Source organism: Lissotriton vulgaris, chromosome 3_1, assembly GCF_964263255.1.
Source record: "Lissotriton vulgaris chromosome 3_1, aLisVul1.2, whole genome shotgun sequence".
NCBI classification, from domain to species: domain Eukaryota; kingdom Metazoa; phylum Chordata; class Amphibia; order Caudata; family Salamandridae; genus Lissotriton; species Lissotriton vulgaris.
In genome coordinates, this window is record NC_141689.1 from 533,490,730 (window position 1) to 533,518,383 (window position 27,654).

General features: G+C 46.7%; 1 protein-coding gene across 3 annotated transcripts in view; it reads right to left on the minus strand.

Moving 5' to 3' along the window:
- UTP15 (UTP15 small subunit processome component) overlaps positions 1-27,654 on the minus strand; it is a 226,069-nt gene that overhangs the window by 38,451 nt on the left and 159,964 nt on the right. For all 3 annotated transcript variants that reach the window (XM_086960791.1, XM_086960792.1, XM_086960790.1), the window contains exon 10: positions 19,493-19,594. In XM_086960791.1, the coding sequence (XP_086816917.1) occupies positions 19,493-19,594 (102 nt within the window). The remainder of the gene's footprint in view (positions 1-19,492; positions 19,595-27,654) is intronic.

Sequence of the window (27,654 nt, forward strand, 5' to 3'; positions counted from 1 at the left end):
ACGTTGACTGGGGGTCTGACGGCGGCGCCTCCACTATCCCCCTCGGAGTGCTGCTCCTGTTCACTAGCCCCTGGATCTCTCAGCACGGAGTGCGAGTGCTCAAGACGTACTTCGGTGTGGTAGTGCTTTTGCCAGGCTGAGGGCCCAGGTTAGCTTGTTCACTTCTGGGTGAGGGGGGGGAGGGGGTCAAGCACCCACTCCAGACGCGCGGGTGCAACCTGTGGCACCATGGGGCTTCGTTTTATGTTTGGTTGAATTTTTCTGGACGTCTTGCTTAGTCCTCCTCACCTGCCGTGCATGCCTGAAGATTGGTCTTTAGTCTATGGGGATTTTTTTTATTGAATTTGTGCAAGTATAGAGCAGGCTTCAAAGAGCATTACATTTAGAAACTAATGAAAAGATTGCAAATCGCTTTCACTCACATTTCTTCGTCATTTACATCTGTAATTTTCCCTTCCCCACAGGATCTATTTCCTCGGAGGGAGGGGGAGACTCAAATTATGCCCCTGTGGGCAATCCATTTACATAACTGGTCCCACTTCTAGGGGAACCACCTGCTTTTATAGACCTCTTTCTGCAATCATGCACCAATCCATGTCCCATTCCCACTCCTCTACGGTTGGTGACTCAACCACACCCCATCTCCGGGCAGTTTCATTTTGCAATTATCAGTCCTATAGTGATCCAAATTTGCTCCGTATGGGTCATGCAGCTGCCTCCCATATATTAAGTTTGCATAGTTTAAGGGATAGCTGTAGGGCTCCCCCAATAACGTCTCTCATACATATGATTATTGTGTCCCAGTATACCCTGACAGCCGAGCATTCCAAGAGAAAGTGCCAATACCCCATCATAACCTTCTGCACTCTGCCTTTTCTCTCCTTCCCATTTTAACTAGAGTGGCACAGGAAATGTATTATCTATGAAGTATTTTTAGTTGAATTAGTCTCAGCCTTGATGATCTGGCTACTTCATGTGGGGAGGATGGCACATCAAGCTAGTCCTCTTCCCCCAGGTTTCCTATAACTGCCCGCCAGCGCTCACGAAGACGTTTAAGCGGGTCAGGTACGGTATTTATTATTATCTGGTAGGTCAGGGAAATGGACCTATGATCTATATATTCTGTATATATATTCTAGAGGTAAGGCCTCCGTTTTTCTTTCTTCGGCTTGAACCACTGCCCTTAGAGCATGTCTTATTTGTAAGTATCTAAATGTTTCACCATCTGACAGTTGATATTCTTTCTGTAGGTCAGTGTAAGAGATTTGTTTACCCCTTACCCAAAGGTCACCCACTTTTGATATGCCGATAATATCCCATTTATCGTAGCCCTGGTAGCGGCCTAGTCTCCCTAGTTGCGCTGCTTGCCAGAGGGGCGTTTTAAGTGTCACTTTGTTATTCCAGTCCAGTTTCTTTGTAACTGTGCCATTGGGCAACCGTTTGTGCCACTGGTCCAGTAAGCTGCTGTTTGCTCAGATTTGTATATAGGGCTTCTCTGTACCCCCAGTGCCGATCAACTACCTATCCACACGACAGGCCAGTTCATTCTGTGTGTGATATATCTACTTATCAATGACCAACAGTTGTGCTACCCAGTAGTATGCATGGATATTAAGCAGAGCAATCCTCCCCATCATACCATTCCCTAACAAGTTTATGGACTGCAATGCGAGGTGGCTTTCTGTCCCAGAGTAGAATTCTAACTTCCCCTTCTATTGATTTAAAATATGCAAGGCATACAAGAAACGAGCACCATCGTTTTAAATTGCGCCGCTCGTCCCAGTAGGGACAGTGGCAGTGATTTCCAGTGTTGCACGTCTCCTTGCAGACAGGTTAGCGGGCCCGGGAGATTATGCTCATAGAAAAATTCAGGGTTAGGCGTGGTGAATATCCCTAGATACCGGATTCTCTCAGCCACTATTGTTGCTTCACATTTGACTGGCAGGACTGGGGCTGGGCCATGCAACAGGAAGACTACCGATTTAGGCCAGTTAATGGTATATCCGGAGTATTTTCTTAAATTCGAACAGATCTTGAGTACCCTGCAAATGGAGTACTGTGCCGAGGCTAATTATAACAGTATGTTATTTGCATAAAAGAGATTTTGCCTTCCCAGCGTCCATTGTAAGCCTTGTATCAAACGATCCCTCCCAATATCCAGCTCGCCAAAGGTTCGAGGATCAATTAGAATATAACTGGTGACAACGGGCAACCCTGTCTTCGATGTATGTCCGCTCACCACTACTTGTGCTTTTGGCTGCGCATATAGCAATCGAATCCACGTGATAATGTTTTTTCCCACTCCCATATGCTCTAGAACAGCAAACATATGGCCATTTGACTGTGTCGAAGGCCATGCAGGCATCTAATCCAACTCGCAACTGGGAGCAGCCGCATCGCTAATAGTTTAGCCAGGATTTTGACCTCCCCATTTAGCAGAGATATAGGGTGATAGGAATTATAATTTTTCGCAGGTTTTCCCTTCTTATGAATCACTACGATAAAGGCCACTCGTTCACGTCTTGGTAGTGTACCCACTTGTTTGCTTTTTAGGTACATAATGAGCAAGTGCAGTGCCAATTAGGCTACGCTTATTTTAAGGACCTGTATTGGGAGGACATTTGGCCCCACTGCCTTTCCCGATTGTGTACTTTGTATGGCCGACATTATTTCCTCCATCGTGAGATCTGCCCCGAGTGATTGTTGGTCCTCCAACGATAGGGTCGGAACCGGTAGGTCAGCTAACAATTCCCTAGACTTCTCTGTCATGGCCGAGGCCACGTGAGCATAAAGTTGTGTGAAGTAGGCTGCTAAATCATCTGTTATGGCCTGTGGATCTCTCAGCAACTCACCATCTTCTCCTCGTGGAGTCGTTATCGAGCAATCCCTAGCATCTTCTGTTGTCAGTCCTTTACTCCAGACGCTTTAATTCTAGTGTATGTCTGGCTGCCTCATCTTGTGGTGTGTAGCTGCCTGTACCCTGGTTGAAATATCTTGCTTCAATTCCTCAAGCTTTTAGCCCTTCTCTTTCCTCTAGTCTTGTAGGCCTCCCAGATATTGGATTGACCCCACGTTCTCTTTGAAATAGTCGTTTGTGGATGTTGGTTTTAATATGTGGGATTTTAAGGTACCAAGGGTTAATCGAGATTGTTCTACGAGTAGGTGTGGTTCCCAATGCTTACTTAGCCCATATTGGGGCGTGGTGCAAAAAACCCCTAGCCAGGGTTTTACTTCTGTGAAAGGGTACTTCTTGTCGGTCAACGTCAAAATGTAATCCATTCAGGACAGGCTATTATCGCTCCAGAGTAAAATGTGTATCATCGTGTTTAGGGGTGGGCCTTGAGCTAGACATCCACCAATTCCAGGACACCCATGAAGTCAGTCATAGTGGTTTTAGTGCGAGAGATGTTTCTGCGTGGGAATCTATCTATCTAATCATATAATATCATATTTAAATCTCCTCCTATCACTAGCTCCCCACTCCGGTAGATCCAGTATCATCTTACTCGTATCAGCAATAGCCATACTGTTTAGCGCTGGAGGTACATAAGCCAACATGATGTTAACACATCTACCCTCCCAAGTGATGGACACTGCCGCAAAGCGGCCCAGTGCATCTGTAAAAGAGTGTGCCATTATGAAGGGAAAGTTTTTACCTTTGAGCATCCCTGTACCCTCAGACCCTGAAGTGAAGTCTAAGTGTGCAATTAGTTTATAGCCCCACCTATCGAGTGCCTTACAAGTGTTCCCGACTAGGTGGGTTTCTTGTAGTAGGACAATATCTTTTGTCTGCCATTTTATGTATTGGAGCCCTATCACCCTCTTAAGATGATCTCCTAGCCCTTTGAAATATCAAGAGAGTCGTTTAAATGACGTCTCAGCCCCCACACAGAGTGGAGGTGTCTGTCCCTGGTGTACTTTCCATCCCTGGTAGTGCGACTCGCATGACGGGAGCGTCTACTATGTTTGGCTTTTCTGTAGGTTCACTTGAATTGCTTATCCTAGTATGAGAAATGTGATATTCTAGTATGAGAAATGTGATATTGTAGGTGTTAAGAAATGTGATCCTGTTTGTACAAGAAAGGGAACTGCCTGCTGATTCCGTCTGAGGGCTTTTGATGTTTTGATTTTCGATGTCTAAGGGGATTTGTTTTTGATGTCTATGGGGATAACTCTTTGCTGCAGAGGGGGCACATTGGCCCTGGTACTGGTACAACACACCAGCTGTTTTTGAATCAAAAAGGCTGGATACATTAAAACAAACTGATGACATTTCAGCCTCTAAACTGTTCTTCCCACAATCCACCACGTTGTTTACATTTCCACCATGGCTGATTAACACTAACTTCAAGGATAACCTGCTGTCACAGGTGGGTCTTAATACATTTAAGACTGTTTACCCCACAGCTTTCCTAACTTTCCATGTTGGTGACACCTTCTTGTGAACATTTTTTCAGGGACACGGTAATGTGAGTCGCATTCCCCTCATACGGGCCCGCAGACGTCATTGCGTCGCATCGCGTGACACACCAACGTATGTTTAGTGTGCATTAGAGCATGGGACTAGTTCTTTGCAGCAGGCATAGTTAACCATCTGCGCTATGAGTCAAAACTTCCACTTCCAGATAAGGCTCTGGTCTTTCTCCAGAAAGAACATTAATCACCGTAGTTATCGTGATATATTTAACGATGCTTGAAACTTGCTAGGTAAAGAAACGTGGCATCAGGTGCTTTGAAAACAATAAACATGGCGCCCCACCCAAAGTCAACACCCGGTGCGGTGGCACCAATCGCAACACCCTAGAGCAGGCCCCGGGTATGCACAGGAAGAGAAGGACCAAGTTTTACATGCAAACGTGAGCATGGAACAATGGTCAAGATTCGAGATTCAAAGATAGCTTTATTCGGTATTTGTTCAAAGACCATAAAAGCACATTAAAAATTTAAAAACATTTCATCCTCAAACTACATTAGTACAATTTAATACATTATTTTGCATAAAAACATAATATAAAAGAAAACATTAAAAACCGTCATTGGAATACTTTGAGAGACCTAGGATATTAATGTGTACTGTTAAATGAAAAGGAGTACAATATAATACCATTGTGCAATCATTATACCATTAAGCCTCTACATCTTACTATATATTTCAGGAATTTAACAGCTACGGCCCTAGTAAGTTCATCTTGTAGCATGTATAGTCTGATCAGGGCTGGTTTACATTGTCTCAGTCCCACATCTTTAAGAGGGGTAGCAGATACCTCTTTCTGCCCCACTCATAATATTTGCAAAAAAAGATGCAGTAAATGTTTGACTGAGTAGATAGATCATCACAAGGACACTTTAATAGTGTAGCAGACCAGTCATTTTGGGCGGGAAATGATATCAACCTATAAAAACAATCAGTCCTCATCCTGGTCAGTAACCTCCTAGGGTAACTGGGAAGAACCGGGGCCAGGTAAGGATGTAGTCCTGTGCCATGTAGGATGAGACGATGAGATATGATCGTAGATTTGTTTCCGTCCAGATACCACCGCCTGTCTTCTAATAGCTCAAGGCAGGTTTCTTTTAGAGTTTTTTTTCGTCACTAGGGCACATGAGCTGGGGGTTACATAAAGTTCTGAGTGGCCAATGGAATACAAACATTTTTTAACATAGGAAAGCCAGGTGAACTTCCTGGCCGCTGATTGGTTCATGCAGTCTTGGATCACATCCCTGCTGAAAGCTGTATCCTTAGAGGACCATATCTTGTGCCACAACATGACAGGCGTCATCTTTATTATGTCTGTTATGTGAACTCTATCTAGCTCTTTGTGGCATATGGTTGTAGAGATTGATCTTGGGACAGCTAACAGATACCTAAAAAAGGCGTTTTCTGCTAATTGAATTTGTGAGCAATCGGCCGTCCCTCAAATACCAGCCCCATAGGTCGCAGTAGAGACACATTTAGCTGCATAGATCTTAAGCAGAGTGTCTATGGGTTTTCCGCCCAATCTCTTGGCGAATTGTTTTACTGCGCCGATGGTGAGGGAGAAGGCCAGATTGCGTGTAGCAATAGCTGTGGTCCATGTTCCTCTATTGTTAAAAGTGGTACCTAAATATGAAAAAGTTTTGGTCAAGCCTATCTTTGTCTGATTAACGAATGTTTTGCAGTCTATTTTGGATTTATTTTTTGAAGTACAACACATAGTGAAAGTTTTTCCTACATTTATCTTCAAACCCCTAGAGCCCATGAAGGTTGAAAAGCCGATTAGTGCCTTTTGGAGGCCCACCTGGGTTCGTGACATTATTACGGCGTCGTCGGCATAGAGTAGTATTGGTACCGACGAGCCGTTAATTTTAGGATAGTCAACTTCCAAACTGGTCAAAAAGTCTGCCACTTCGTTGATATACAAATTAAAAAGAAAAGGTGCAAGGATGCAACCCTGTCGAACGCCCTTTTCTATGGGGAACTTTTTGGTGCGTTCTCCATTTTTGCCATAACGGACCGTTGCTCCTGCACCCCTGTAGAGTTCTTTTATAAAATTCAACATGTGTGGGTCTATCCCCATCTTGGTCAGGGTAGTCCATAACACTTTGTGGTTTAAGCAATCGAAAGCTGAGCTTAAATCAACAAACGTCATGTATAAATTCCCTTTCTTTACCACCATATATTTGCTAGTTATTAATGCCAGATTGAGACCCTGCTCAACTGTGCCGAGCCCACTCTTGAACCCATATTGGAATTTGGAGAGAACCCCTTCGACTTTGGCCCAAGATTGCAATTTTGTAAGTAAAACTCTCCCAGCTACTTTCATCAAGGAGTCGAGCAAAGAAATTGGCCTATAGCATTTAGGGTCCTGCCTATCTCCTTTTTTGAAAATAGGAATTACAATGGCTTCCTGTCATGTGGGGGGAAAGCCAGTTTGACTATAGGCATTTAGAACATTTGTGAGAAGCGGGGCCCAGAGTTCCATATTTTCTTTAAATAAATCAATAGGAATTCCATCTGGCCCTGGGGCTTTAGAATTGGCGCTTTCTCGAATTGCTTGTTCGACCTCTAAAGGGGAAAAGACTATATTCAGTGGGAAGGTATCTAAGATGTGTGGTGCTTCAGACTGGGGTACAGTGTCGGTATGTAGTAATGTCACACAAGAATTTAATTCCGGTAAGTCATCATTTTTATACAGTGCTGTAAAATAGCTGACCCACATGTCTTCAGCTATGGCTACCTCCAATGAGTCATTCTTTCTCTCTACAAAAAACAGGGCATTCATTTCTCTCCTAAATGAAATATTGTCCCGGAGGGCACTGGCCTTAATTAATGCCTCCCAGGCAAGATTTTTTAAGTTCAGCCTTCCTTTTTTGGAGTGCCTGTTTGTAATCTAGCCTAGCAACTCTGACTAGCTTAATGTCTTTCGGGAGGGTTTTTATAGCCTGTAGAAGAGCTTTATGGGCTCTGGTACAGGCAGAATTAAACCAGCCGTTCGATCTAGTCATCTCACCATCTTTTCATTTCCTGGTCGGTTTGTCATTTATAGTGGCGACTATCTTATCATATGCCGCTCTGATCATATGGGGATTGGGGTATTGTTCCATGTACGTCAGAAAATGCTCATGATCTTTCACGATTACCTCCTTTAAGAAGTTTTTAGGGTCAACCTTGGCCCACTTAATGGCATACCCGTTTCTTCTGGACAGGGAAATTGAATGGCGATATAGTTTTTCAGATAAGCTTACTGCATGGCTATCGTGGTTGCCTGCATCAAGACTAATGCTAATTGGAAAATGATCGCTCATTACTAGATCTTTTGTTTTAAAACCCTGTACAGAGCCCTGTTTGTTGTTCGACAGCAGCATAAAGTCTATAATGGTGCCTGACCCTCGGCCGTGGAAAGTTGGTTGGAAATCAGCCAAGGGCTCTCAAAGTTCGTTTGCGTATCCTAAGTCCCAGTCATGCATTAACTGATTTAGCATGTTGCCAAAAGTATTGTGTTCGAGGTGCGTGCTCGGTTCCCTTTTTAAGTTTGTTATGCCACAAATGTCGGAGCCACTGTGAAGGCAAAAAATGACAATTAAAATCTCCCACTATAAGAATGCAAACAGCCTCTCCCGTTCCTCGATTTAGAATATAGGTTATAACGTCTAGTAGTGCTTTGGGGTCTTCTTTCAAGATATTATTATATAGATTAATCAGAAGAAGACTCGAACCTTTCCCTTTAACAGAAAAACCCTGCACGGATTTACACTCCTTATTATTGATCCCCTCATTTTCAAATCTCTTTACTGTTAAATTTGCCAAGTTAGAAACGCACGTGCTTAGGCCTCCAGATTCCCTGCCTCGATTGCCCTGAGTGGACGGGGTAAAGAGGGTATTAAAACCCTCTATGTGGGACTCCTCCTGGTCCCAACACTCCTGGAGACATATAATGTCAAATTTATCAGCAAAGGATAAGAATGGTTGGTCCTTCGATTTCTTGGAGAGACCCGCTATATTCCACGATGTTAAAGTCACGCTGGCTCTCCTCTCTGATTGTGATAGATCTTTTTTCAGTGAGTGTGGGCTCATATTAGTAACTACGCTATGCCCTATCGTATTTAAGGTTCCTATATTAGTTTCATAATGGGAGGATGTATCATATTCCTTATTGACGTCTATGACGTCGGGTCTCTCTGGGGTGGAGCCCGTAACTAATGGGTATGAGGGGGACTGTGCCAAAGTTACTGGTGCCCAAAAAAAGGCAGGATTGATGCTTAGCGGGATTTGGCTGGTGTAACAAGGGGAGTGTTTTTTGTTACACAAGTTGGGTGCTCTACCTGAGGTTGGAGATGCAGAAAAGATACTATGCTCCTGTTTGACCCCTATTGTGTGCCCTGGTGGTCAATCGACCATGTCTAGACAGTCATATCTATTCTTGTTGAAATGCCCCTCCAGCCTTCCAGATTAAACTGTTCTCTTCTGGGAAACCAAGACCGTGGTTCCCAATCTCTGGTCCTATTCCTATTCCTATTCCATTGGCCCACTTGATTCCAGGACCAATCCGGACCCTCCTCCCAGCTTGGAGGATCTCCGTAGTCAAAAATATTCGATGGTGGGTAAAAAAAGGAGAGACGGTAGGCATCAATCCCCCCTTTTTTGCCAGGGCAGGCCAAGAGCAAATATAATCAACCGTGGAGGGATCCTCACAGTTGACTATAACACAATCGCCTTGTATGCTTTTTCTTAATTCACCAATCCAAGATACTCTTCGTACCTAAGAGATTCTACTGGAATTTCGTGATTGGAGAGGTCTATTTATGCTCAGCCACTGCAGCACCTTATTTCGAAGGGACCAGGAAGGTTCATCTGTGTTTTCCGGCAGCTCTGGAACCCCAGTAAGAATGACAGTAAATGGGGACGCCTCGGGTGGAAGATGTATCGGACGCCTAAACCTCATTCCCTTCTTTCCATCACCCAAGGGCTGCGAGGCTAGCCCTTAAGGAGTTATGAGTGATGTAGCTTTCGGCTTAACCGTCTTAGTTGGGCCTTTTGACTGACCCGGGGTGACCTGAGAGGTGTCTTGAATTCTATTAGGTATAGCCTTCCCGGCTCCTAATGTGTTCTGGGTGGTATCTTGTATACTTTTCTGCTCAGGTTGCGCATTAGCGACTTTTGAGACTTGTATAGATTTTGCACGCGAGTCGGGTTGGTGTGATTGGGCTGGTGTGTTAACAACTTTAGGTTTCCCACCCCTGCATTTGATGGGCCTAATGTTTTCTGGATGAAAGGTGGTGTGTTCAACTTCGCTAATTGTTTTTCGATGTTCATTAGGCTTCGTTCTACTGGGTGCAAATGACGTTTAAGAAGCTCCCCCATACTTTTTAACAATTGCTTGTTGGATGCACATGTATTACATGTGTTACACGTACCCCCCACCGCCCCCATGCTGTTTAGATTCTCGGGCACTTCTGAAATATTGATCAAAGGAATGTTACTAACATTTTGTGGACTCTGGATGGGCTGATTTAAATCTAGTGTGTGGATATTTAGGGGAGATGTAGGTTTATTTGCGTTAGGGTTGGTCTTTTTTTTCTTCACCCTTTTTGCTATGGCACCCTCCCTCCTCCCTTTAGCCTTTTTTTCCGGAGTATCGGCATGAGTTTGGCATTGGTGTAAATCGGGTGTTTTTTCTAGGTCGTCAGTTAAGTGCGAATCAGTTAAATGCGAATCAAGAGACAGCTGAGTGGCAGAGAGATCCACTGTGCTGGGGACAGTATGGATCTCAGCTATGATTCCAGGTGGCTGTAGCAGGGGGGTGATCGTCCCTGGCTGAGTTGGGGTTTGGGCGGAAGCGAGAAGTCCCATAGAGGACCTTCTAGCCATTGCCAGTTCTTGAGATACCCTGGGCTCCAACATGATTATGCTCTGGTCTATCGCCTCATTTGTCCTGGTGATAGAGATTTATTGGGCCTGTTATCTGTGCAGCGTTCAACGCCGTTTTGCTTCTGGTCCCTCTAGTCATGACTAAACACAGGTGATGATTAAGAAAGATATACTGTTATAAGATAGTAAGATGACAAAAAAATATCGGGACTTTCAGATTACAATAAATGACCTGGGAAACAAAAAGCAAATGTCGTGGCCCAGTCCAGTCTTACCCAGTCTTTAACAGGCTTAAACGGGCCCGCCCTTGGCCCGGAGTCCCGCTCGCGTCCCGCGAGACGGTAATAGTGATGCTTTTAAGCGCCTCCTGGCGCTGGCAGGTGACGCGGCACACCGCTAGGGCTTCTGGGGGTTGTTGTCCGCCCCTCGCCCATCTCCGCTCGGCGGCCCCGCTCCAGATGGTCAAAGAGCGTGAGGCAGCGGGAGACAAGCGGGCGGGTCCGCGATGCGTGGCAAGGGTCAGCAAAAATTTCCTGTAGCTTCTGGTGACAGCAAAGGGCAACAGCAAGGGCGGACAAGAGTTCCCCCCACTCGATGGTAATGGTGACGCTTTTAAGCATCTCCTGGGGCTGGCAGGTGACGTGGCACACCGCTAGGGCTTCTGGGGGTTGTTGTCCGCCCCTCGCCCGTCTCCGCTCGGCGGCCCCGCTCCAGATGGTCAAAGAGCGTGAGGCAGCGGGAGACAAGCGGGCGGGTCCGCGATGCGTGGCAAGGGTCAGCAAAAATTTCCTGTAGCTTCTGGTGGCAGCAAAGGGTAACAGCAAACGGCAGACAAGAGTTCCCCCCACTCGATGGTAATGGTGACGCTTTTAAGCGCCTCCTGGCGCTGGCAGGTGACGCGGCACACCGCTAGGGCTTCTGGGGGTTGTAGTCCGCCCCATGCCCGTCTCCGCTCGGCGGCCCCGCTCCAGATGGTCAAAGAGCGTGAGGCAGCAGGAGACAAGCGGGCGGGTCCGCGATGAGTGGCAAGGGTCAGCAAAAATTTCCTGTAGCTTCTGGTGACAGCAAAGGGCAACAGCAAGCGGCAGACAAGAGTTCCACCCACTCGATGGTAATGGTGACGCTTTTAAGCGCCTCCTGGCGCTGGCAGGTGACGCGGCACACCGCTAGGTCTTCTGGGGGTTGTAGTCCGCCCCTCGCCCGTCTCCGCTCGGCGGCCCCGCTCCAGATGGTCAAAGAGCGGGAGGCAGCGGGAGACAAGCAGGCGGGTCCGCGATGCGTGGCAAGGGTCAGCAAAAATTTCCTGTAGCTTCTGGTGACAGCAAAGGGCAACAGCAAGCGGCAGACAAGAGTTCCCCATGCAAACGTGAGCATGGAACATTGGTCAAAATGTTGCAGGAAGTAACGTCTTCCTTATACAGAGGAGTAAAAACAGTTGTCTGTAGCTGCTGATGCAATGGCAAATAATTCTGCCAGTGCCTCCCAAACCTTGGTCCAGAGCCCATAGTCCTGGCTTCTTTCAAATTGCATCATTCACAAGCCATAAAGCGTACGCGGAGTAATTGTGGGTACTCGCGTGCGGCTGCAGCAGTGCATATGTGCATTTTGTTTTATGTCTTTATGTTATAGCCTTCCATTAAAATATCTTTCTGCTGGGTTTTTCTTTCATACTGGACATCAATAATTCTCTGTATTAACTCTCACCCTGGTTGTGCTAATCACCCTCTCCACTTACTAACTATGCCTTGCATACATGTCAACATCCGACAAATTTAGAAGAAAGCCAGAGGAAGTTAATTTCCTAATAACATTCAGTAGTTTCCCGCCTTAATCCGGAGTGTTGCCGTGTATGCACGTACGGCTATATGTAATATGCATTTCTGTCCGAAATATTTTGTCTATTAAACACAATAAATTGCACATGTATTTTATGAAGGCACACCTAAATGTGTCCTGTGCACATCTCCTTCGTGCTAATAAAAATTGTTTTATTTGGTATTAAACGTGCTGAGGCTGGAAAAAGTATTTCGGTTTAGACTTAGATGTTCATTTGTTTGCACTTAGGGTTTGGGTCTCTGAGTGTACCTAGGTGTATCCCAGTTTCGGAGTTCGGCTTGCTCAGTGATACACCAGTCGCAGCCTGGCTCACCGTCTGATGCAATTCGGACTCTGCTTGCCGGTTCCTCAGAGCGCTCTGTAACACCCTTAGCAGTTGCATCATGCCAGCAGTGATCGACAGGCGTATCCACCCAGGTGACCAATAAACGTGAATGGTGAATTAGCCATTTAAAATCACCAGTACATGTCAGCCCGGCCCATGCTTGCCTTAGAAACCATTTCTTCCAACTATATTTTTTCGAATGCCTGTAAATTGGAGCCATTTTTAAATGACGAAATACACTTACATTCCGAGTGAGTGCCTGGGATGGTGGGGTAATGGCTCCGATGCCACTGTTTTACAACAAGGACACACGCTCAGGGCATAGCCGTGGGAAGCACCGTAGCAGTCCTGGAGGGGAGGGGGGGGTCATTATTTCCACTGGCCTTTCGCTTTAACCAGGCCCGAATGACTCAGTCGCTGAGACTGCCACTGAGCCTCTGTATAGTCACTGTGGGATCGAGCTCCGGACGATGAGGCTCCGCTGCTGCTCCGCCTTCCACCTCGCACGTTTGCACGTCACAATTAATGAGTGGGGCTCCAGTCACATTTCCCTCATATGGGCCCACAGACGTCATCACGTCGCATCCCGCGACACACCAACGTTTGGTCGCGACACAGTAACGTGTCACGCCACACAGTTTGGAAAGCTTTGGTTTACCCCCTCATCCTATCTAAAAAAGCTGCTAACATCTTCAAACACAATCTGCTCAAACGGTTCCCTGAAACACTTGTATCTGAGGCCTATTTCTGCACATGTAAGGGTGTTATGATTAATGACCTAATCTTCTTCACTAACAGAAGAGCCCAGTGGAGAAGAGACTTAACTTAAAAGCATTGGTCCAAACCAATGAGAAAAACTCCTCAGGGTTTCTAAGTAACCATAATACTCTCACTATACTTCAATGTAGATCTTACCATATCCCTTTGCAAAAATGGAAAGATCCTTATACAAGCATCTGACTGAAATCTTAATCAGTTTGATAAAATCTTTACAAGGATTAAAAATATGCGGGATAATACTGATCCGGATACCCTACCGAATCAAAGTGACCCCTCTGCATCGAAACCTTACACCACATCCTCCACCTGTAGCACCTATGGCCATTCTTTTCCACTTCTTCGGAACCGGCATAACCAGCCCACTGACAATTATGATTAAATCAAGGATGACAAACCTAGATCCAAATTGGGGGCTTTGCCTCCCCCTCTTCACTCATGAGTCTGAAACTCAATACTCACACCTCTAAAGCTTGTAACAATTATAATCTGGGAAACCTCAGCTATACTAACGAAATGGTTACTTACCAGTTAGAGTATTTTTGCAGCTTGAAGAGTTTTCTGGATTCACAAGCTGTGCATTATTCTGCCATCTAGTGGTTGGATCCAGAATAGTCTGTTTTTTTGCTTGGGGCGTCATCGGCTACCATTTGGTGCTAGGTCCATCCCTTGTGTGACGTCAGACGGCGTCCGTAAGTTCCTGTGGGTGGGAGCCATATTCAAATTCTTTTCCCCCCTTTTTTTCTAGGGATTGTCTTAAATCCTGTTGTCTCTAGATCGTAGTTTTTTGGTTTCCGGGATCTTTTGTCCCCACCTGTTAGCATTCCTACCCTGAGGGGTTGGCGGTGGCGTTCCATAGGAATCAAGAAAACTCTTCAAGCTGCAAAACTACTCCTACTGGTAAGTAACCATTTTGTTTTGTAGCATGAATCCTTTTCTGGATTCACATGCTGTGCATTAGTTTATGTAGCAGTTCCCCCCTCGGGGTGGCTGTGGTAAGATGAGGAAGACTTCGCGAACAGGTGTTGAAGTACCTTTTGTCCCAATAGAGCTTCCTTAGTCATCTGTATATTCATGCAGTAATGTTTGGTGAATGTGTGCGGGGAAACGCATGTTGCCGCAGCACATATGATGTCTACTGGCACGTTGGCTATGAAGGCCAGGGTTGCTCCCCTTTTTTCTTGTTGAGTAGGCCTTTGACCGTGTGTTTAGAGTTTTTCCTGCTGAGGCATAGCATACTTGAATTGCCTGTACAATCCAGAGTGCAATTGTCCCCTTTGTCACGGGTGCTTCCTTGTTGGACCTTGAGTGAGAGACTAACAATTGATTGCCTTTACTGAGTTGTTTTGTCTTGAAGATAGTATAGTAAAGCCCTTCTTATGAACAGGGTATGAAGGCTTCTTTCTAGTTGTGTTTGTGGGTTTTGGAAGAAAACTGCTAGCCCTATGCTTTGGTTCATTTGGAATTTCCTTACTACCTTAGGTAGGAATTTAGGGTTTGTCCTTAGGATAACCTGGTCCTTGTGGATTTGCATGTATGGTTCCTTAATAGTTAAGGCTTGTAGTTCACTTACTCGTCGTAGAGATATTATGGCTATTAAGAAGGCAGTCTTTATGATGATGATTTGAGATCTGCTTTGTGCATGGGCTCGAATGGTCCTGTCATTAGTTGTGTTAGGACTGTGTTCAAGCTCCACATCGGGATTGAGCCTTTCTTGGGGGTGTAATCCTTTTGGACCCCTCAAGGAATCTTTTGATGACTGGTGCTATAAAGAAACTTTTACATGAATTTCCCCTGGTGTAGGATACAACTGCTGCCAGGTGCACCTTGAGGCTTGAGTAGTTGATGGTACTGTCAAGCAAGTGTGTCAGAGATACGAGCACTGTTTCCTGTGAGGAAATTGAGCTTAGGCTATTGTTTTTTGTGTACCATATGATGTACTGTTTCCACTTAGCTGCATTGCATTGCCTAGTGGTCGTTTTTTTTGCCTCCTTCAGTATTTCCATTGTTCTTTGCGGTATGTTTAAATGTCTGAACACTATGTATTCAGGCGCCAGGCTGCTAGGCTGGGCACCGCTGGTTCTGGGTGAAAGATCTGCCCCCTTTGCAATGTGAGGAGGCCCTTGTCTGCATTGAGCTTAATAATTTGTCCCCTGGACAGTTTGAGTAGGCTTAAGTACCAGGTTTGTCTTGCCCATTGGGGGATATGAGTTTTAGATTTGTTCATGGTTGTCTGGCTTTCCTCAGAACCTTTGTAGTAGAGGCATTTGAGGAAAAGCATATGCAAATGTCCCTGACCAGTTTAGTGACAGGGCATTCCCTTTTGTTAGATGGTGTTGAAACATGGAGGCAAAGGATTGCCCTTTCTTGTTCTCCTTTGTTGCAAATAGGTTTTATTCTGGTTGAAGACCTGTTGCAGGGTCCTTTGTTTCATCTCCCACTCGTGCGAGCCGCTGTTCTGTCTGCTGAATTGATCCGCTTAGGTGTTATCTTTTCCTGGTAAGTGAATTGTCTGAAGGCTGTTTTTCTTTGAATTTGCCCATTTCCATATTCCCTGAGCAGGTTTGCTTAGGATAATTGATTTCATTCATGCCCGTTTGTTGAGGTAAAAACTAGTTGTGGTGGTGTCCGTTTGGATTAATACGGTCTTCCTTCCTATGTGCGATTGGAATGCCTTTACTGCCAGGAACACGGTCTTCTTTTCAGTGAAGTAGTGTGGCTCACTGGTTAGAGGCGGCAGACCCGAGAGCAGAGGACGGCCCGGGACCAGGGTTCGATTCCCGACGCGGCAGGTTTCTGGACTAGGGTCAGCGGACTCGATAATTCTCTCGCCTCGGTGCCCACTCTGATCAGCGATCACACTCGGCAACTCTGGGTACTAGCTTGCCTCATCTTCACTAACGGCCCCACCAGACCGCCGGGGATGCCTGGTCTCACCCTGGAGATACCCATTAAGGGACTATCTCTCAGGGAAGCCAGGAAGGGTTTCGCAGCGGTCGAAGCGCGGAGGTACCCCTTCGGGAGTGATTCCTGCGCTATATAAGCACACAATTAATTAATTTAATTAGGACGTTGATGTGCTTTATAGAGTCTGCATTGTTCCACTGACCCCATACCCTCAGGTTTCCTGAATGTGTCCCCAACCTTTGTGGGGTGCATTTTTCATGATGGTCACTGAGGTAGTTGGTGTTTTGAAAGGTCTAAAGCAAACACAAGGAGATGAAGAATGGAGCGCTGAAACTTTTCAGACACTTACCCCCAGTCACAGATCTGGGTTGAATAAATCATCATTCTTTAGCTCACTTCACCACCTCAGTTCAGACCCAGTTATATGCAGATCAGTCTTGACCCTGAGCCTCACGGGAACAGTCTAGCCTCAACTGCCAAGCCAGGTCTTCCCTAAACCGTAAACAAGCATCCTGGGACCGGTTTCTGGGTAACACTCTTCATCAGCCAGGCTAGTTTGAATCCAGTGGCAAAGTGAGCAAGAGACCCACGTTTGGGCATACCCTACCAAATTAGGGCAAACAAAGCAAACACATGGAGATGATGGACGGAGCGCTGAAACTTTTCAGACACTTACCCCCCGTCACAGATCTGGGTTGAATAAATCATCATTCTTTAGCTCACTTCACCACCCCAGTTCAGACACAGCTATATGCAAAACAGTCTTGACCCTGTGCCTCATGGGAACAGTCCAGCCCGAACTGCAAAGCCATATCTTCCCTGGACCGGAAACAAGCATCCGGGACCGGTTTCGGGCTAACAGCCCTCATTAGCCAGGCTTGCTTGAATCTAGTGGCAAAGTGAGCAAGGGACCCACGTCTCCCATTCCCTGTATCAGCCAGCTACCTCCTTGAATGCCTCCTTGTCCTGATCCAGGATGCTTGGATGCATTGGGAGGTATTGCGTGTCCTTGGTGGATGGTGCCAGGAGGAAGCAGGAGTCTCCTTTTTAGGTCTTGCCTAGCGACCCAGTGTATGCGCTGCTCGCTTGCAAGATCTATTGGTGTCGCTTTTCTTTTGGAAGTGGGGTTGGGGACCGCCCTGTCTCTCTTAGGCCCCACCCACTCGGACTAGACTTGTTTCTGTTGCTCGTCATGTGCGCCCAAGGCGGTGGACGTGTCAGCACTTGATGTTGGCTCATTGTGTCCTTCCCTCACGCCCGAGCCCCCCTTCTCTGAGAGGCTTGTGTTGTGTCGAACCATCGCAAACCAGTGCTGACATCCGGCCCTACTTTAAAGGGAGCGACAATTAACGCGGCTGGCTGTACAAGATATGGTATATCAAGGTGCAGGGAGGGGGTTGTATGCGAAATTGGGAGAAAACTATACACAGAGGGAGAGAGACTAGGGAGGCTGAGGTGCGAGCTCGATGACCCGCGGTGGACACCCAAGATTAGACACTCGCAGAAAGTACAGGTGCCCAAGATCACACGGCCGTAACCTGGGCAGTCTCCAGTTCTCAGGACTTGCTCATTGTTAAGACTGGCTAGTGTTAAAAGTTGGTTAAAATGTGTAAATTCTGCAGGCTGGCTGGTATAACTGGTCTCTGCCCCCAGGGAGTTTGTTTGTATTGCACACATTTTGATGTCAGTGACTTTCTGGCGCTCTAGGGGACTTGCAAGGTTAATCTATTTGAACAGGATTTCCATGAATTAATTACACAACCCAGCAGGATTTAAAGAGCAGTGTTAGCTTGTATTATCAGATTATGCTAAAGATTAATATGGTTCCAGTGGACAGGTTAGCGCTTCTGTGAACTAAAACTATTTTACATGAAAGGCATGAAAGGCATGAAAGAAAGAAAGAAAGAAAGAAAGACAGACAGACAGACAGACAGACAGACAGACAGACAGACAGACAGACAGACAGACAGACAGACAGACAGACACAGACAGACAGACAGACAGACAGAGACAGACAGAGACACACACACACACACACCCCTCCCCCCCCTCTCTCTCTCTCCTGTGAGGGGGGGGGGGGGAGAAGGAGCCTAGCTGTGAGTGGGTAGGGATCCCCATCCTCAAGATGGCAGTCGCCTGGAGTCGTGCTTCACCTGGCCTCCTCCACCTGAGGGGTGGAGTTGGCACAGGCTGGCACAACCCCTTTCCTGACGTAGGGTTTCCCGCCAGAGTGGGTGTCAGAACTGGTGGGGGCCAGTTGCTGAGTACAGCAAATGGCCTGGAGAAGCTCACAAAGGTGGCATTTCTGTGAAGCTTCCCCCCTGCCCATCCTGGGGAAGGAGATCTAGCACCTCGCCCAGGATGTGAATTGTTGCAGCCCCAGGAGAGCGGGGGCTCTCTGCCCAGGGATCCAGCAACATGTCTGCTGTATGGCAGCCTAGGCAGCCTCTCAGACAAGACGTGGATTGTAAGTTAGGTTTCAAGGGGCATCTCTACATTTACATTAAATCCCACACTGGCATCAGTGTGGGTGTAATGTGCTGAGAAGTTTGATATCAAACTTGTCAGTCTTCAGTGTAGCCATTATGGTGCTGTGGGGTTCGTAATGACATCCTCCCAGCACCATATACTCTTAATGGCTTCACTGCACTTACAGTGCCCAGGAATGGCCCTGGGTACTGTAGAGGCACAGGGCTCTTGCACCTGTGCACACACCACTGGCAAAGGGCACCGAGCTACAGGGGTGACTGATGTATGCCAGGCAGAAGGGTTGTGTGCATGGCACTCAGGGATGTGTGCAATGTCGACTCTTTGTTTAGTTCTGCACCAGGACACTAAGCCTGCAAAGGCAGTATGTGTGAGTGTCAGGGTGCAGGGCCCCTAAGGGTAGCACAATAAGTGCTGCAGCACTTAGGGGTCTTCTCTGGTCACAATGCCCTGGGTACCCATGGTACCATTTACCAGGGGCTGACATGTGGCCAGAGATGCCAATTGGGTTTTAGCTTCAATACAGTTTTAGGGTAGGAACACAGACCACGAGTACACTCAGTCAAAGCACATCAGCAATTCAGCAAAAAGTGGGGGCATACCATGCAAGAAAGATGGCGCTTTCTCACAGGAACCATTAAGAGACTTGTTTGGTTTGAACAGTAAGTAGGGTAATGATAGTGTTTCATTCTGTCCTGCATACAGATGGGTGCAGAGTCCTCTATCGACTTATATGCGAGTCACAGGATCCTGAAGGCACTCTTAACCAGTTGAAGGACAGTTTTAAAAATATATAATTTAAGCAAATATCATACCTCAAGAACTGTGTCAAGCGCCTTTGACACCTGGAAACTTTTAAGCAGCTTGTCGTGTTTCTTCAAGTGATCCTTCACAGGTCTGCTGACAAAAATGTCTTCCTAAAGGGAAAAAATTTAAGTTAATAATTTTTCACCCCTAACACTTCAAAGTCCTAGATATGGCTGTGCATGTCTTGACACCATGAGAAATTCATAGAAAAATGACTGTTTAAAAAAAAAAAGACAAATGCAGCTAAAAATAAAACCTACGAATATACGATTGGGAGGCAAACAGGACTACACTTGAGTCTCACTATATAGCCAAGTGAATACAATTCAAGCAACAGCCTAAGGGGCCAGGCATAGTTAAGTGGCGGTCAGGGAATGAGGTAATAGCCGTGGACAAATGCCAGTTATTTTAAGTACGTTACAAAAAAGGGGGGTTGAACCCATGCAGTCGCGGGGACCTGGGCGTTATATGGTATGTGTAGAGAGGGTCCCCGCAAGGGAAAAGTGTTATGTACACCATACACTACAAACAAAACTTATTTTTACTTTTATGGCTCTATAGGCAATAATCAAAACTACCGAATGACGGTATTGATATTTATTTTTCAATACCCAGTATTAAACATTTAACAATACATTCATAAATCATTTCAGAAAGCCCCAAAGTCGGGGGAGGAGAGGGGAGGAGAGTGAAGGAGGGGGTGTGCTCAGGGCAGGGTAAAGTCAAAAGGAGTACACATAATCACAATGAACACAATCAAAATTGATAAACACATGAATCAAAACAAATTTGATACAAACGCCTGAAAAATTAGGGCATTCAATGTAAATATAATACAAAGGAGACCTTCAACGATCACACATAAAGTATTAGGGCTATTTCAAGGACAAGTGCCGGAGGTCTGTGTTAGAAAGAAAAGCCGTCGACGTTTCGACCCCTGGCCGTAGGCTAAGTTAGGTCCTTTAACGGGGTCTTCATCAGGACAAAGAGGGCAAGGTGGGGAGGGGCAATATTATATAAGTTATCTACCAATCAGCCGATTGGTGAGATATTTTCTGTTGTCGACCCACACGGGGGCTTAGGATACCAAGCAGTTTCCACGAATTAAAAAGAAGAAAGGGGGCGACCTTGGTGTCACCGTGGGTCTATATCTGGGAAGCTTGCTTCTTCTTCAAGCTTTGAAAAGAGGAAATTGATAATGATATCAAGAGCAGCTCGTAGTTCGAAATAAATCAACCTTCCAGTCAGGTTAGGCAATGTGAACGCCTATGGCACGCAATGGTGCTGGTTTATTCAGATGCGTGCATCATCACCCGTACGGTCACTCAACAGAGTTGATGCCGAGGTTGCCTTTCGCGGGAATTATTTCGCGGGAAAATCAATCCTGTGACAGCTGGCGATTACCGCCGACGTCCGTACACATCCAGGGTAAATCGATTTGCCTAACCTGACTGGAAGGTTGATTTATTTCGAACTACGAGCTGCTCTTGATATCATTATCAATTTCCTCTTTTCAAAGCTTGAAGAAGAAGCAAGCTTCCCAGATATAGACCCACGGTGACACCAAGGTCGCCCCCTTTCTTCTTTTTAATTCGTGGAAACTGCTTGGTATCCTAAGCCCCCGTGTGGGTCGACAACAGAAAATATCTCACCAATCGGCTGATTGGTAGATAACTTATATAATATTGCCCCTCCCCACCTTGCCCTCTTTGTCCTGAAGAAGACCCCGTTAAAGGACCTAACTTAGCCTACGGCCAGGGGTCGAAACGTCAACGGCTTTTCTTTCTAACACAGACCTCCGGCACTTGTCCTTGAAATAGCCCTAATACTTTATGTGTGATCGTTGAAGGTCTCCTTTGTATTATATTTACATTGAATGCCCTAATTTTTCAGGCGTTTGTATCAAATTTGTTTTGATTCATGTGTTTATCAATTTTGATTGTGTTCATTGTGATTATGTGTACTCCTTTTGACTTTACCCTGCCCTGAGCACACCCCCTCCTTCACTCTCCTCCCCTCTCCTTCCCCGACTTTGGGGCTTTCTGAAATGATTTATGAATGTATTGTTAAATGTTTAATACTGGGTATTGAAAAATAAATATCAATACCGTCATTCGGTAGTTTTGATTATTGCCTATAGAGCCATAAAAGTAAAAATAAGTTTTGTTTGTAGTGTATGGTGTACATAACACTTTTCCCTTGCGGGGACCCTCTCTACACATACCAGTTATTTTAAGTAAACCTGCTTCTAGCATAGAGTAAGTGAAATATTCTAATAGCAAGAAAAAAGTTGTCACAGCCTTATACCAAGTTATCATTTATTTAATCAGCACTGCATGATATATTGATTTTTTACCACTTTGTAATGCACTATCACAGAGGCATTTTAAAATATTCATAACAGTGAAACCATCATTGACTGATTAAACCAAGTGATCACCCTCCTTCACCAAAATAAATGTAACAGGTGGACAATTGTTTTAGAACAAACTACGCCTCTTTAAGACGGAGTAGATCGCTCTTGATCAAGGGTCCGCCAGGAGCTCCCCCTATTATGTTTTGCCCCGCCCGCACCCAAATCCTTGTTTAAAAATCAGGAAATATGGCTGGACGACTCCCTTAGTTTGAGAAACAAGTAACCATTCTGGGAGGCACTTGTTTTGATCTTCCGAGAAGACTGAAATCTAATGTAGGGCTATTCCAATTGCATATACTTCAGATGATTATTCAATCTTACATTCTATCCCGACTAGACTACTGCAACCTCCTCTTATTTTAGTTGTAGATAATCTATCTTTTAGAGATTACAGTTGATCCGTAACACGGCGGCCAGATTGCTGATTTCCCGCCTGAAGTTTTTCTCTGATTCTGGGCTTCTTCACAAGCTCCACAGGCTGCTGTTGTAGAGGCGAATCCAATTTGAAGAGCTTAGCATAGTGCAAGGGGCTCCCATCCTTTCTGATGTAATGAGACTATCTCTCAACCAGAGCACTTTTCTCAGCCAACTTAAATTTGGCGGTAACTCCTTGGTTCCACGGGAAACGTGGCGGTAGTCGCTCTTGTCGAGTTTTGGCTCCGGCCCTCTGAAACAGTGTGCCTCTCGAGCTAAGAAACATTCAGAATCACTGATTTCAGGAAAAAAACTTAAAACCTGGCTTTCCATTTATTGGGAGGTTCTTATCCCTTTTGCTGCGCTTTCAGTGTGGTATGCTGGTCCGGTGATTCAGAGCTGGGGAGTCCCATAGCTGGGGCAGCTATGTGCTTTATAAACTCAATTAACATAACATAATAACAATGACCACTTGCTCACTTCCACAAAGGTTAATGGAGCTCAGAAACTTATTAGCAGAAATCATGCCCACGGGTGCCTCCTGAGTCCACAACAGCATATCCCCTCCCCATTTACATAACTAATACATTTGGGATGTAGCCTGTGTGGGAGCAAAAAACTGTACCCCAACATTTACTTCGAACAGTATTCCCACATTTCACTAGATCTGAAATGCTGTTAAACCTCAATATCATGATTCAATGCAATGAATCCCCTGGGTTAAGAACATCCCAAAATCTCAAAATTCAGATGAAGGAAGCTGGCTCTGTATATGCTATGCCACTAGGTGGTTATACCGTGCAGAGAGTTCAGGATTCCCTAAAAGTGTACAGGGCTCAATGTAAAACCCAAAGTGCTCTATTAGTGGTAGTGTGGGTGAGCAGCCTTAGGCCTAACAGAGGAGTGCAAGACATTTCTTTTACAACATTGACCAATAATGAACACACAACTCAAAAAAAAGTTCCAAACCGATTTTAGAAAGATAAGCTACGTTTGCATTTTATTTTAGGACCAATGTCTTCACAATAAGGTAACCACATTTTTAAATATAAACACTTTTAAAAGTCGACACTTAGAACAATGTCTGAACAGTTCAATGTTATCCTATGGAGAAAACGATATTGCGGTTACACGGGTACGTATCACACACAGTTCCAGTCTTCGGGACCAAAGGTCAGCAAGGGGCAAGGGTCACCTGCGTACCAAAACTGCACCACCAGCGGCACAGCGGCGGCCGGGTGCAGGGGGGCCCAATGCGTTTCAATGGGGACTGGGGGTGCTCAAAGCCACACCACTTGCAGATAAGTAAAACAGTTGTGGGCCAAGTTTTTGGAGGTAAGCACAGGGGGCCCACAAACATACACCACTAGAGGCACAGAGGCAGGATGCAAATTCAGCGTTGGGTGCCCAATGCTGTTCAATGAGGATTCTATTTCAGTCAAACTGGGTGCAGGCGTTGCACCTGAGGTTGCAGGAGGGAAATCAACGACAGCAGAGGTAAGTAGAGAATTAGGAGGTTGTAGGGGCACTGTTGATGCAGCTCACCATGGCGCAGAGGGTTCGGGTGCATGGGTGTCCTTAGACGTCGGAGTCTTCCCATCAGAGCCGGTCGCGGTCCGGAGGTCCTCTAGATTTAGGTTGCAACGCGTTGTCGTGGTGTTCAGGAGAGGTTAGCCAATGCTGGACTCGAGCTCAGGAGCGGTGGGGAGACTTTACTGGACAGGTAAGCCACTCAGACTTGGGACGTGGGCATCAGGTGCAGTGTGCAGTACTCAAGGGTCCAGCTGGATCCGGAGCCCTCAGATTTGGATTCTTCTGGACAGGAACGAAGTCCTCACGCGCTATGGTCTTTGTTGAAGAGTGGGCAGTCTACCTCAGGTTTCCAGAAGTCGCTGGCCACCGGACATGCTTTGTCTTCTTCTCAGAGTCCTTAAGCTGGAGACAGGCTGGTAGGACTGGGGTCAAGTCAGCAGTCTTCTTCAGGCTTTGCTGCATTGCGTCTTCTTTATCCTTCATCGTAGGTTGCAGGAATGAAGTTTCTAGGTCTGGGGGAGCCACCTAAATATTAAACTTAGGCGGTATTTAGGAAAGTATCAGGTAGGGTCAGCACCTCACCAGGGTGACTACACCCTCTATTATGCCACCCTCCTGTGGGAGAGGGGCATAGTCCTAGCCCAGATTGGAGAAGTCCCTCATCTTCAAGATAAAGGAGACTTAAAAGTATGCTTAACTTAGTCTCCTCCACCTGAAGGGTGGCATTGGTAAAGGTGGGCACACCCCTTATTCTTTCTAAGATTTCCTGCTGGTTTTCATGCCCAAGTGGGGGTGTAAACTGGGGGATGCCATCTGCTGCTAGCAGCAGAGGCTGAGGGTAAAATTACAAAGGTGGCAGAGGCCTTTAAAGCTTACACTTCGAGCATTGGCCCCTCCTGGGAGAGGAAGTGTGACACCTCTGCCCAGGACGTGCATCGTTTCTGGTCCCAGAGAACATAGGCTCTCCAACCATGGGTCCAGGCGCACAAGTTACTACTTGTGCAACAACATTTAACTTGTGCAACAACATATCTGTAAGAGACATTAGATCGTGATAGATTCCTTACCTTAGAATATCCCTAGGCATCAGACTGGATACGGAAAGTTTTGCTTAGCAGTACCCCTGCGCGTCAGAAGGTGGCGTCCTGCGGCTCCGCGCCCACCGCTGGCGTCGTATGCGCCAAAATGACATCACTGAGACTACTTAGGCGCCACCCATGTGCGCTGGCGTCAGTTCTGTACACGACTTTCCGCGACAGGAACGTAGACCATGCAAGATACTTACCACTGGTGCATTGAAACTAGGGCCCTGAAAGGGATGACCCTAACCCTAGTAATCAGTTCGTAGAACGGGGAGAATGGGAGGGGCGGTAAGGAATCTATCTCTAACTTATGTCTCTTACAGATATATCGTTACACAAGTAGTAACTTGTGCATCTGAAAGAGACGTTTGTGATAGATTCCTTACATTAGAATAGATATCCCTGCAATACCAACCCCTGTGGTGGGTCTGCGAACAAGATTACACCAGAAAGTAACAGAGCACAGAACGACTAAAGAAGCCGTCTCTCAGGACTTGACTGTCAAGGCAGTAATGCTTGGTAAATGTGTGCAGCGAGGCCCACGTAGCTGCCTGCCAAATGTCCTGCAAGGGAACGCCGCGTCTCAAAGCAGTAGTGGATGCGGTCGCCTTGGTGGAATGAGCACGCAGCCCCACAGGAGGATCCTTCTTAGCCAACGAGTAACAGGCTTTGATGCAGAAAACGAACCATCGAGAGAAGGTCAGTTTGTGCATGGCCCAACCTTTTTTGGCGCCCACGTACCCAACAAAGAGCTGGTCATAAACCCGAAACTGTTGTGTGCGCTTCAGATAGAACGAGAGCACACGTTTTGAGTCCAGACGGTGGAGCCTCTCTTCCTCTTTCAAGGGATGCTGAAAGAAGGTGGGCAAAGTGATGGTCTGCCCGATGTGAAAGGGTGTAACAACCTTTGGCAAGAAAGAAGGATGGGTCCCTAAAACCACCTTGTCCGGATGAACAGAAAGGACAGGAGGTTTAGAACCAAGAGTCTGGAGCTCACTCACTCTTCTGGCAGAGGTGATAGCTACCAGGAAAGCCGTCTTTAGAGTAAGAAGACGCAAGGGACAGTTATGAAGGGGCTCAAAGGGAGCGCACATCAGGTATGTCAAGACAAGTTTTAAGTCCCATTGAGGCATTATGAACGGCACGGGAGGAAACATGTGTGTAATGTCTTTCAGGAAACGGTTAACAACCGGGGACCTATAAAGAGAAGGCTGATCAGGAAGCCACAGAAAGGCGAAGATGGCAGAAAGACAACCCTTGATAGTGTCCAGAGCAGAGCCCTGCTGGACCAAGGAAAGAAGGAACAGAAGAACCTCGGAAAAACGGGCAGAAAGGGGATCCACAGACTTATCTGTGCAACAGGCCACAAACTTGTTCCACCTGCAGGTGTATACCGTTTTTGTGGAGGGATGCCTGGCTGCCAGAATGACATCACAGACTTCGGAAGGAAGATCGAAAGCTGTCAACTGTCTCCACGCATGGAGGTGGAGGCTGGACAGGTTCGGGTGAAGGGCCGTCCCTTGCTGCTGTGACAGAAGATCCTCCCAAAGAGGCTGTTGGATCGGGGGATCGATTGCCATATTGAGTAGCTTGGGATACCAGTACCTTCGTGCCCAGTCTGGAGCCACAAGGATGACTTGGGCCCGGTTGCGCCTGATCTTCTTCAGCACTCTGAGCAGAAGTGGTATAGGTGGAAAGGCGTACAAGAGACCGCTGCGAGTGGCGCCTTAGAAATTCCAACGTGCCGAACTGATGACATTGGGCATTCTCTTTGGTGGCAAATAGATCTAACCAAGGCTCTCCCCACTACAGAATGAGACATTGCACCCAGTCCGAGTTCAGACGCCATTCATGATCCATCCTGCATCGGCGGCGGAGTTTGTCCACCCTGGCGTTCAGAGAACCTGCCAGGTGTTGAACCACCAAAGCAATGTCTTGATGTTCCAGCCATGTCCGGAGGCGCGGAGCCTCCTGACATAGGGTCCACGACTCCACCCCGCCCGGTTTGTTGCTGTACCACATGGTGGTGGTGTTGTCCGTGAACCCCTGCACTACACTCCCCCGGACAGAGGGAAGGAATGCTTTCAGTGCAAGTCAGATCATCCGAAGCTCCAAAAGGTTGATATGGAGCCGGGACTCCGCCGGAGACCAGAGGTCTCTGATCTCGGCCTCATCCAAGTGGCCTCCCCATCCCAGGAGGAATGCATCAATCACCACTGTGTGCTCCGGTTGGGGAAGGGAGAGGGATCTGCCACTGACCCAATCGCGATTCGTGAGCCACCACTACAAGTGCCGTGCAGTGCCCTCCGAGATCTGGACGAGATCGGACAGGTTGCCCTGATGCTGTGCCCACTGGAACTTCAGGTCCCACTGCAGAGCCCACTTATGCCATCTGGCATGTTGTACCAGCAGGATGCAGGAGGCCATCAGGCCCAGGAGCCAGAGGGTCATCCTACTGAAACCCAGGATAGAGGCTGAAAGATCAAAATCATAGCCTGAATATCCCGGACTCGCAGCTTGGGAGGATAGACCCGAAACTGCGTCAAATCCAGAACCGCTCCGATGAAGGGGAGCTTCTTAGAGGGACTTAGGTGCGACTTCGCACATTGATGGAAAACCCCAGCAAGTGCAGGAGGTTGGCCGTAGTCTGAAAGTGGGTGACTGCCTACGGCGAGCCCGCCTTCAACAACCAGTCGTCGAGGTAGGGGAAGACTGACACCCCTGA